This window comes from Antrostomus carolinensis, unplaced genomic scaffold (assembly GCF_000700745.2).
Source record: "Antrostomus carolinensis isolate BGI_N321 unplaced genomic scaffold, ASM70074v2 scaffold24030, whole genome shotgun sequence".
Taxonomy (NCBI): domain Eukaryota; kingdom Metazoa; phylum Chordata; class Aves; order Caprimulgiformes; family Caprimulgidae; genus Antrostomus; species Antrostomus carolinensis.
The window spans coordinates 27,719-39,444 of NW_010289418.1; the positions used below are offsets into that span (position 1 = coordinate 27,719).

Below are 11,726 nucleotides of genomic sequence, written 5' to 3' on the forward strand. Positions count from 1 at the left end.
CTCTGTTTTCTACTTATAAAAAGAGGCTAATAATCCCCTTAACTGCATTGTTGAGAAAGTTGCTACAAGGTTCAGCTTCACAAAAAAGCCTGCTTGGTTATTAATTCCCACTTCAGAGGGGGGCTTAGATAATATGCAGCAAATAAGCCTGAAGCAACCCACTGAACAGTGGAGAAAAAAAATATTACATAATTCTTCATTAATTAAGACTGTCCAGCCTACACACTGTAGAAATGGAAAAAAACGCTAGTATGTGGTCATGCAACATAATGTATATGCACATGGGAGCCACTATTAGATTGCTCAGGAACCTTCTTTATAGCATTTCCTCATCTTTGCATGTTTAATTTTACAGCTTTACTAATGTTTTGAGTGTTTTCTAAGAAGTTTAAAAAGATATGTTAATGCTATGAAAATGTAAAAAGTAGAACTTGTAAGTAGCAAGAACTTATTATCTGCTTATGCAGAAAAGATTCACACACCACAAAGGAAGGAAAATGGTTTTGTGGTTAAAGCATAGTCAAGACCACTCATTTTTTACTTTCACTGGCCTTTCAACCTACCTGCCCCACTAACACAAATGTCTTCTCCAGAATATTCCACAAGAAGCCCACAAACTGTCTATACAAAAGAAATAGTACAGAATAGCTTATTTTATAATATTGGTAATGCACGTCAGGCAACAACAAGGACTTATCAATTTGCTTAAAATTTCTGAAAAAAAGTAAAATAATCATTTGTCAGAAAAGCAGAAAGGGTGTGGAAAAACAGTTTAAAAAATTAAAATCAACAAACAAGACAAAAATTACCAAAACTAAAATACTAAATTAAAAAACAGACACTGCTGAGAACACAGGCAGAGCGTATTATCAGAACTATCTCACATTTGAAAGGCTCCACTTCAGCAAGAACAGCAGCTTGTGAAACATCAGCCAAGTTTAGAACTGCTCTCAACATCACATGTGATGGCAAAGACAAAGCTGCTGTTGTCTGCATCAAACATATTTCATAGCAAAATCATAGCCGCTTCCAGAGCAGGTGATTCAGCATTTTCACAAGTTCAAAATACTTTCTTTTTTTAAAAAAAAGGATGGTAAAGTGAAACTTAACAGAAGGTGAATGTCAAAACACAGAAAACAAATCAGTAAAGTTTATATCATGAACTTGATATTCTGAAGAGCAGAAGTCAGAAAAACACCTAAAGCAAGAAAAAACAAACCTAGAGAAGAACTGTCATTCTCTTAATACATCCATATACATTGATTGGACTATTTATGCAATTAAAAAGAAAACTCACGTGATTGGTAATCGTATTTGTAGCAGAAGAATTGTTAGGTGTCCCACTTAAGTGCCTAAGTATTTGGACTAAATCATCAAACTTTACACATAACTTAACACTACCTTTTCTGATGGTTAAAAACATATAAAGCAACTTAATGCTGGAAAACATATTTTGAATCCAACTTGAAACAAAAACATTAGTAAACTCTGAGACCAAATCAATTTTCAGCAGCAGTCTCACAAAAATTCCAACACACATTGTTTCACCTGATTTGAAAGTTCCAATAACAGATATTCCATAATAAAATATTATGGGACAGGTTAACATTGGTCTTTCCTGTGCAATACTCACTTTATATTCTCGGTGTACAGCAGTACTTTAATTTTGTAACTAACATAAAACAATTTTAATTAAAAATAATTTATAATAAGTAACTTATTTTTTGGTTATGAATGTAAACCCAAGTGGGTATTAAGATACTGAAACCACTACATGAAGTCTGTATCAAAAGCATGAAAAGCCATAAACTGTACAAATGAAAAATGTAGATAAACAAAAGAAACTCACCAAAGAAAAACTAGATGGCAGCACCTACCTATTTTTCATAATTTCTCAAGTGTTAGCTTCAAAACAAGATATGGAGGCAAAAAATTAACGTAATCTAAATAATCGGTTTTAAAAGACTTATGAATTTACTTATCTCTGAAGAATATAGTAATGCAACCAAACTCACGCTTCTTTTACCTCCTCGTAATACAAGAATCCAGAATGAAATTTTCTAAGATCAACTGAACTTCCACCAAATTATAGCTTGTTTCCTAAAAATCCTGTACCTTAACTAAGATCCCACCACAGATAAAGTTTTGGTAACATTAATAACTGTTTAATATTCAGCTAAAATTAATGTCAATCAAAAACTAAAAGGAAACTAAAATAATGAAGATAAAATCATTGAACTAAAATTATGCACAGTTAAACCAATGTTTGTTTTAATAAAATAAAAAATATTTTGGTGTTTAAGTACGTTTTTTCAAACAAGCATGTTATGACTGAAAATGCATTCACAGTACAACAAAATTGCACTTCTTAACGCATCAAAAGATTATTATAATCTTCGGTAAGACCGAGCACTTCAATGTAAAATATAGGATGTCAATTTTAAAAAGTCAACTCTCTGGCAGCTGCACCAAGAAGATGAATTTATATTCACTATCTGAAAAATATTTTTTTAATATACTTAAATATTTTGCAATACTTTTTCCCTAAAAAAAAAATCTTCAGTTAGCTGTAGTTAATATCCCCCCATTACAGTCCTCTACAGTCTTATGACTGAACCTAAACTAAAACTATTTTATCGTACAATTGTACCTATTCATGCTTTTCTTGAACATTTTACTTAAAGATACCAGAAAGACTCTAAATGTAAAAGATCATTAAATATCAAGTACATCTTCCTATTACAGGCACTTCTCTCAATTAATGCTTTCTCTGTACTGTTTGTTACTTTCCTATTCTGATTCTTCTGACTGAATCCATCTCACTACTTCTGACCCTGTGCTTCAGATATAGTACATCCTTTTGAGACACATTTCCATGCTCCAGAGCCTTTGAGTTTGGCATTAAACTGACCAGAACTGAGACCCTTCCTACCAGGAACTTGCTTATCCTGATTAGCCCATTTTCCAGAATTCCATTAGGAACTGACAACAAGTAGATTTTATTCATATTTTACACAGCAGCAATTGAAAGCACCATGAGTAAACACCTAATCAAAGATCACTCCATCTCACAGTTGAGAACAGAACCCAAGTCTTTCTTTCAAAATGAATTTCCCTATCTTCTTCCAAGAGTCTAACGTAAAATTGTCCCCAAAGGTGTACTACATTTGCTTACATCCTCTACTCCTAAAAGCTGCAAAAAAATGAGACAAAGGTATTATAAACAATAGAAGTTAAACAATAACTTCAATAGCAAAGCTAAGCACTCAAAATGTAAGAAACATCAGATTTAAGTTTGCTGTGCAACATCAATTGTGTGCCTTGATTGCCTAGCTGAAGCTTTTATCTTTGTGCATTTATCATGCAAAGACTGTAATACACTGCACATGTACAGAAGAGATTAATGTAGGATGAACAGGAAGTTATGGATCTTAATCCTACTGAACTTTTGTGTTTGGCACTGCAACCAATTTTTATTTTTTTTTAACTTGGGAAGGGAAGAGGAATAACTGTATCAGTTCCCTAGAAAGGTAAATACTACTGTATACAGATATTTGACTTCTGAACCTTCAGCAATGCAACAAGTGAGGATAAATCCTGTCTTCAAGGAAAGCATTATCCTAAACCCATACACTAAATCCTAAGGGAAAACAGACTACACTTGCTCTATCTCAGCAGCTTCCATTGTTCCTACAGAAAGGCCGTTCCTTCCTCACACTGTCCTGGATCTAAGCCCATCTACTCAAACTAGAGGAATTTTCATGGGAAATCTTATTTGTTTTCCTCCAAAATAACTGGGAGAAGATCTACCAAATGATGGTCCTGGGATATGGAAAGAAAATCTTGTTATACTCTAGGGCTACAGAAGCAGTTTAGATCTGCACAGCTCTGTATGTATCGATCAAGCCAATCTCACTTAAGAACATCTAAACCATTTCCTTACTTTCCCCTCCTCCTTTTTTCAGAGTGAAGGAGAAATTACTTAGCTGTCAAGGGGAGAAATTCAAAGAGTTTTCAAATTTAGATTAATACTTCAGTAATTTTCAGATGATCTTTCTTGGCATTTTAAAAAAGGTAATTCATAATTCATTTTATATTCTCCAGTTATCACTCTCAATGCTTCTTAATGAGTTGCCAAAAGTAACTGCCATCTTTTCCAACTACTTTGGCGTGGTATTTAATGACCTGTGTTTTACATCTAACTACAGAGCTCATAACACACTTTCTTAACACAATAATTATTTAAAGTGTATATACAAATTAACTAGAACACTGAAAATCACTTAGCTGAGTAACTTGTGACACTTGACACTGGTTAAAAATTGGGACAATCTGAAGAAAAGCAACCATAACACTTACAAACCACGAGAGCTACAGCTTTTCTGAGACACATCACACATTCTTTGTAGTACGATATTACTTCCTAGAATGCTTATGGCAGACTGCAAATTTCCACCTGCACAGACTTTCTACACAGGCAAAAGCAAGAGTAAAACACAAACTCAGTGACTGAATTACATCACTAAATTCTACATATTTAATGCATCTTGCATTTTAATCCAAATAAAGCTATCTTAAAATAACTGAATAAAAACATCATGGTACACGTAATGAGCTCTGCACAGTAAAACAACAATCATCACTGACTTATTGGAGAGATGGGTATTTGATGTTCTAGAGGTTAAAACTGCACAGCCTGCAACATCCATCAATCTTGCAAAATATTTTACAGGACTCAAGCAATTAATGTTTATATTCTGTCTGTCCTGAGCTAACAGTACACACAATTTTTCTGCGTTTCAGTCACAGTGGAGACTAGACTCTTGAATATTTACTTTATAGACATAAAAACATAAGGCTATTTTCCATAAATTTTAAATTTCTACTGAAAATTTTAATTGACAGAATTTAGCTTTCATCATAATTTGATTCTGAAATTTAAAAAAATATTATAAACTCAGTGAAAAAAGTTTTTTTCAGTACACACAACTTCCTGTATTTTAGAACTTGATTCTTTTTCTGGATTAATCATTGTGACTACTCAAACAACTGACATTTCTAAAACCTTTGCATAGTATTTATCATTGGACATTTCCCCAGTAAACCAATGAATAGGTGCTGGTCATAAACATTTCATTAGATCTATCTAATGAAATAAAAGTCTAGTGTCTAGTTCTGATATGATAAACTTTTACAATTTAAACCTTAATCTGATTTTAAAAGTCTATCAACCACCATTTTAAAAGAACACACTAAGGTCAAACATACAAAATATAAGTACTGGAAAAATGAAAGAAGAGTCTGCAGACCCCATGCAGAGTCATGGAAGTTCAATGTATTGAACTATGTTCAATCAAATTCCCAAGGACAATATTAAATATTTTTTATCCTTGTTACTTACAACAAATAAAGAAATGATGCAGTACAGTTTGGGCAGTTATCACAAAAATATGTCAAAGGAGATTAAACCTGACAGCTACAATTCCATGTTTCTAATCCCATCACACTAAAATAATCAAATTTTTGCATCCTGTAAGACATTTATGATTCGTAAGGCCTTACTGGTTTCCTCTATTCTCAATTTACTAGCATTAACAAATATTTGTAAAGGAGTATCTACAATGCAGTAGAACTCTGCACAAGAACAGTTACATCTTTCTAACACCTAAACTCCTTCGGATTTTAGGTATCTCTATAAACACGTGAACATGCAGTATCCTCACAGGTTTATTTTTATATAAATACAGCAAGTCAGACTATACTTTTTCTGCAACCTTAACTGCTTCACATAACTAGAGAACAGCTGCCTGAGGCCAGTGTGATCAACTTCCAACATTTGCTGAGCACACATCTTTAAGGTTTTCTTTGAGATCCAAACTCCAGACTTCTAATAAAGACTGAACACACACAGCCAAGCAAGTCGGTCTACATTTTTGTATGCTTCCTAAGATTCTATGTACAATAAAGGTGTACTCCTCAAACGTTTTCAAGCTAGACAATTTGTTAATATTTAATTTGCTATGAAAGTTTCCACTCTGAATTTTAATTCTGTATGCTGGCCACAGCAGTTAAAAGTTACATGAAAATTAACAGTATGAAACCGAAACAGCTAAAATGAACTCATTTCAACAGATTGAGATCATATTCTTGATACGTCTCACCTCACAATTTCTGTTTTGCATTTATGCTATGCACTTGCCTTAGAACCCACTGCTACAATGAGTGCTATACAGTCCCTCGTAGTCACTACTGAAGAATCAATTGTGCTTATTTACAAAGAAAGCCCCAAGCAACCAAAGACAGACGTACAAACTGAAAAGAACTTGTCTGGACTTTTGTTGTCATCAAACGAGTAAAAAAAAAAAAATTATCTCTCTTTATTTTTCCTGAAATACATTTATCTTTGAAGGCTTCTATGTATCTTTTTTTCTAGGTATCACAAATTTAAACATTAAACAGCTGTCTTTTCTGCCAAGAGTTCTTTTATGAATTCCATCCAATACCACACTCACCTCTTTTCTGAGAGCATAAAGTTCTTCAAGTGTTTCCAGCCTTTTACTTGTGTCTTTCCTGAGATACATTCCACTGAGCTACGATCTTCCTAGTGACACATGTTTCTAAAACTTACATTCTAGTTTACTACTCTGTGTTTTAGATTGCCTCACATCAGTAATTTGTTTTCAAGTCTCCAATTTTATTCTGGCTTCCTTCTCTTCTGAAAAGTTTATCATTGTTTTCAGTTTTGAATTAAACTTCATAATCTTTTAGACCACAGATATGGTGTAATACACAAAGCATATAATGGGACACTAATCAAATGTTAAACACTGGGAAATACATGTTTAAGTTGTTTCAAGAAACCTATACAACATTCAGAAAATTATAAAGACACCCTCTTCATCTCTTTCCACTCAGAATTACTTACCACTTCCGCAAACAAAGACCTTAGGCAAAACTACCTTAAACTCTGACTATTAATATTATTATGGCACTACTCCTCTGTACTAACATCCAAAGATGTTTGCCTCTACATTTTAGTAAGATAGCTCAGCCCCAAATGGCCCAAAGCTAAACAGTCCCCCTACAAAATTTTAAACCAATGCAGCCTACCAAGTAATCAAAAACCAATACATCTTCACCCTTGAAAACAGATCAGCTACAAGTTGAAATAAACACACCACTGAAGAGTCTGGGATAGGAAAGCACACTATCCTGTCAATCTATATAAAAAAGGAAATGTAGTCATAACACAGACAAAACTTTACCTGTAGACAGATCACATCCAGAGGTGAATCAAAGGAATTAAATCTTTACTTTGAATAAAGTATATTAGAAAAGTTAATTACTGCAAATGCTTGTATTGATTATACTTGGCTTTTTCCTTCCTAATTCCTAGTGAAATCTAGCCATCCTGTGCATCTGTCCAGCATGCTGGGATATCACATCACAATGCTTTTGATTCAGAGGAACAAGAGGCGCTTACTGAACCAGTGGTATGCAGTTCAAACTAAGTTCTGGCTGAAACTGAGCCTTCTAGCATCCAATGATCTCACAGTCTGAACAAGGTCTTGAGAGAGTCTATAAAGTAAGTATTTTCTGAAATACAAAAAAAAAAATCCTAGGCTTCAGAAAATAAACTGAATTTTAATAAGTATTTCTTGCCTTCACAACAAAAAAGGGAGAAAAGCGTATTTGTAAAAACCTATAAGCTAATAAAGTGTGAAACAGAGGAAAACGTAATGCACAAAAGTCAAGTGAAATTAAGCCAGACATACCTGAGTTGTTGACAGGCGAAAAACAGGGCCAGTTGTGGGCACTGAAAGTCTGGGTGAAATGCTGGTAGGACCTTGTCCCTGTGTTTGTACTTGAGCCTGCATTTGAGCCTGCGCTAGAGCCTGCTGTGGCACCATTACAAGCTGTCCAGCATCCGTGCGCACCAAGACCATACCTGATGGAAACAAAGTAACAATAACTATAGAATAAAGAATAACATGAAGAATAATAAAGAACTGCCTAACTGCAGATTACAGAATAAAATTAATGTATAGCACTGTACTGTAATTTTTTAAGTTATTCTGGTGTAACATGAGATTTTATTTCAAAGAAGAAAAGGAGCCTCTACTAGTAGACAAAAACTAATACCTAATTCAGTTTGGAATTAAAATAACTGCAGCTTATGGATAACAGTGATGAAAAAAAAGTCACTTGAGGGTACAGGCGTACAGCAACTTTCAGCAGTCTAGCCAGGGTCAGCAGAGTAAAATTAGAAAGATTCATTAAAAGTAAACTATGACAACAATCCAGTAGCTGAGAACAGAATTCAGTATGAACATACCAGGGACAATGACACAACAGCTTTACTAAAACAACAGCTTTAGGGGATGTGCACATGCAAACATTAGGCCAGACACATTTCTGAGTATCCAGTATTTGAGATTTAGTTAATTGTTGTACATTAACACATGGATTTATTTGGCACCCACAACCACTGTACTGGGAGGCACTACCTGTGGTTTAGACATCAAGAAAAAAAGTATCATCATACCCAGAGAACCAACACAACTACTCCTTGGCATAAAATTGTACAAGTGCAGATATTTTAGGAAAACACGAAAGGAATTGTTTTCAAATTAACAGAGTACTTGGCAAGTGTCTTCTAAGACTTTCTGGAAGTAAATCATAATATTTTCAGACTATTTTCTAGTAACACATTTCACAAATAGAGGCCACATACACAACACAGCCAGTGCCATCAAGTTTTTGCCTTAAGTGTTACTGGCCTAAGTTTTCCACAATCAGCAGGATAGAAAAGGGGAGACAACAGTTAAATTGGTCCCTGGATCATGTGGAGCTTCACACTTATTCAAGATCACTGCAAAGCACGTGTGATGTGCTCCTTCTAGTTCTCTCAGAATTACACAGTTCCCCAGACAGATTATTTGACAAACATTTCCAAGTTAGTTTCAGAATACATTTTAATAATTTAACCTACATAAGATACAACATAGGATACAATGAGTCTATAAACAGAAAAAACATCTTGCCTGTAACTACTGGAGAACCAAAAAATAAGGATCTAGGAAGTTAACTTCTATTCTGCTGGTAAAGTTAGTAGACGTCGTTTCTGCAACTTATCTCTATGTGCAAACTGCTTCATATATATTTTTAACTTTTAAGAGAAAATAAAGCAGGTAAAAGCTTACATCCACTTCTAATTATTAGCTTCCCAGAAAAAAAAGAAGTCTCAGTAAATGGACATGGTTTGCAACATACCGTGAGGATAAAGAAATTTGAACAGCATTATATCAAGCAAGTAACAAATTTCAAAAGTACCTTATACCAATAAAGTTTATCTTTCAGTGTGTGACATAGAAACACAAATCCCAGCCTTGGGATGAACAAGTGAGGGAACTGCAGCACAGTAAAAGCCCTCAACTCACGTAGTCGTAGGTGCTCCCAACCAACCATGACTGCTAAAAGCACAAAGAGAAGGCAAATTTCTGCCACCACAACCTAAAGACTTGTGCAAATCAAACTTTAAGGTAAAAGGCATACAGAGCTACAGCAAGAACCACATCTAAAAGACATAATCCTAATTCTCTTTCAAAGGCCAGAGAGAAATTTGTAAAAGAAGACGGGGGGTGGGAACCTACACCCAGAAAGATAACTTTTTTTTTTTTTTTTTAAATATAGCATTTGAGGTTCACTAGCCCTGCAAGCACCAAACCTCAGAGTTTGTAATTGTACAGAATTCTGTAAACAGATGATGTATTTGATATATGCCATTCCTAAACCATCTGGACACACAAAAATCAGTACGTGGCCAACTGGCCAAACAGGTACTGCTCCTCCGATTATGTTGAGAACCTTGTATAAAAATCCTCATAGGATAATGCCTACCATGCATTAAAAAACACAGGCTCTACTTGCATTACACTGATTCACAGGTGGTTAGTTAACCAATTTTCTCAAACTCATTCTGAATTTAAAAAATTCGAATGAAGAAATTAATTGCAACATATGCCACACAGTTTCAATAAAATCTGCAGATATAATTACCACTAAAGATGCACAATTTTTCACATATTAATGTTATGTTTTAATCCAGTTTGAAGGACTTTACATTTCTTTTACTGAACAATATGTACAAATTAGAATCTGGTTAAATTATGAGATTAATTTTTCCTTACTGTCAGCCACGTAAAGATGAAACCCACAACTTACAAGTATTATGTGCTAAAATAACTTATTCTCACAAACTGATTCTAAATTTCTACTTTAGACAGAAGTTTACAATGAGTTTTCAAATTAATTATAAATGATTCACTCATTTAAAAAGTAAAAACTCAAAAATAACATTGTATTTTCTGAATACCTTAATCGTAGAGCATACTATCTTCATGCTTATGCAAATTTAATGAATTTCAAACTGCCTTATAATAAAATAAAATTATAACATTCCACAGTACTATTTCAATAACATTTTCTAAACCTTGGACCAGATTGCTCTCAAGGGCTCTGTTTTCTGTTTGAAAATTAAGTAGCAGAACAAGTATTAAGTATTGACAAAATAAGCTTCAGAAACTGTATGCAAAGTTACAATACACACATTATCATCTGTATATATTAACTATCAAACAGATTAACAACAGGAAATTGGAAGCTGAAGGCACTAACAGTCTGAAAAGCAACCTCTTATCTGTTTTAAGTTAGTTAGGTCTTCATGAAACCACTGAGCTTTATCTGGCTGGAGCATTAGAGTTTGATAAACTATGGACAAAGACACAACTACTAAAAGTCCACTCAGAAGCAAGCTTGTACACCATGACATTTTTGCTCCACTTATCTTGGTTAATATATTCCACTATTCTTGGTTAATAATCCACTATTTTAAGAAGTACGGTGGAAGAAATAAATTTCTGACTACATCAATATTTCCATGTATTATCATTCTATCAATAGCAAAAAATAAAAATTAGTCCAAATTTTACATCAAGAAAGCACAAAGTTAACAACTTTCTGCAACACAAAAATCTACGTAGGGGACCACAGAACCCTTCAAAATTTCAGATGAAACAATACACAGAGTAGGAACCACTAGGATGAAGAGATGCTGTTTTGGTTAGTTAGGAACCTTGCTGAACTTACATTTTTAGTCATGAAAGAAACTAGAAGGACAACAGACAAGATGCAACAGTTCCTTGAGAGTTAGAAATAAAAGCTGGTGATGTAAAGACTGCCCAGGCACAGTGGAGAATGACACCACCACACTTACAGAAACCAAACGTTTTAGATTAAATTACACCAATTAGCCTGTGTCTTGCCACCTGGCTCACAGCAGAAGACACACTTCGAAGAAGGAAAACTTTAGAAGACTATCAATCAAGAGTAAAGCAAAAAATTAAGTCAGTCTTTCAAAACACATATAAAACTACTCTAACACTCCAGCTTTTCATCTCGTGCACAACTGCTCACTGCACCATCAGACAATGACTTACCGTGACTGCCGCTCTCTCCCGAACACACAACAAGTAACTCATCGACCAAGAGAGTCATTTCTACCAGCCCCCGCCCGTCCCGGCCCCATCACACCCCCATTAACGGCAGCCTCTGCGAGGCGTCGCCCTCAGACAGGTGCCTCCTCTTTTGTTTCCAGCACAGCGAGCAGCGCGAAGAGGACAACTTGGGGGGAGAGAAAAAAAAAAACAACAAAAAAACCCACCAAA

At 34.5% G+C, this 11,726-nt stretch overlaps 1 protein-coding gene across 1 annotated transcript in view; it reads right to left on the minus strand.

Annotated features, from left to right (window-relative positions):
* Positions 1-11,556, minus strand: part of LOC114818677 (transcription initiation factor TFIID subunit 4) — a gene marked incomplete at its 3' end in the record, with an annotated part of 35,530 nt that extends 23,974 nt beyond the window's left edge. Inside the window, exons 1-2 of the mRNA XM_029085589.1 lie at positions 11,499-11,556; positions 7,776-7,972 (exon numbers count right to left, since the gene is read on the minus strand). Of these exons, the coding sequence (XP_028941422.1) occupies positions 7,776-7,972; positions 11,499-11,556 (255 nt within the window). The remainder of the gene's footprint in view (positions 1-7,775; positions 7,973-11,498) is intronic.
* Between the last annotated feature and the right edge of the window lie 170 nt (positions 11,557-11,726).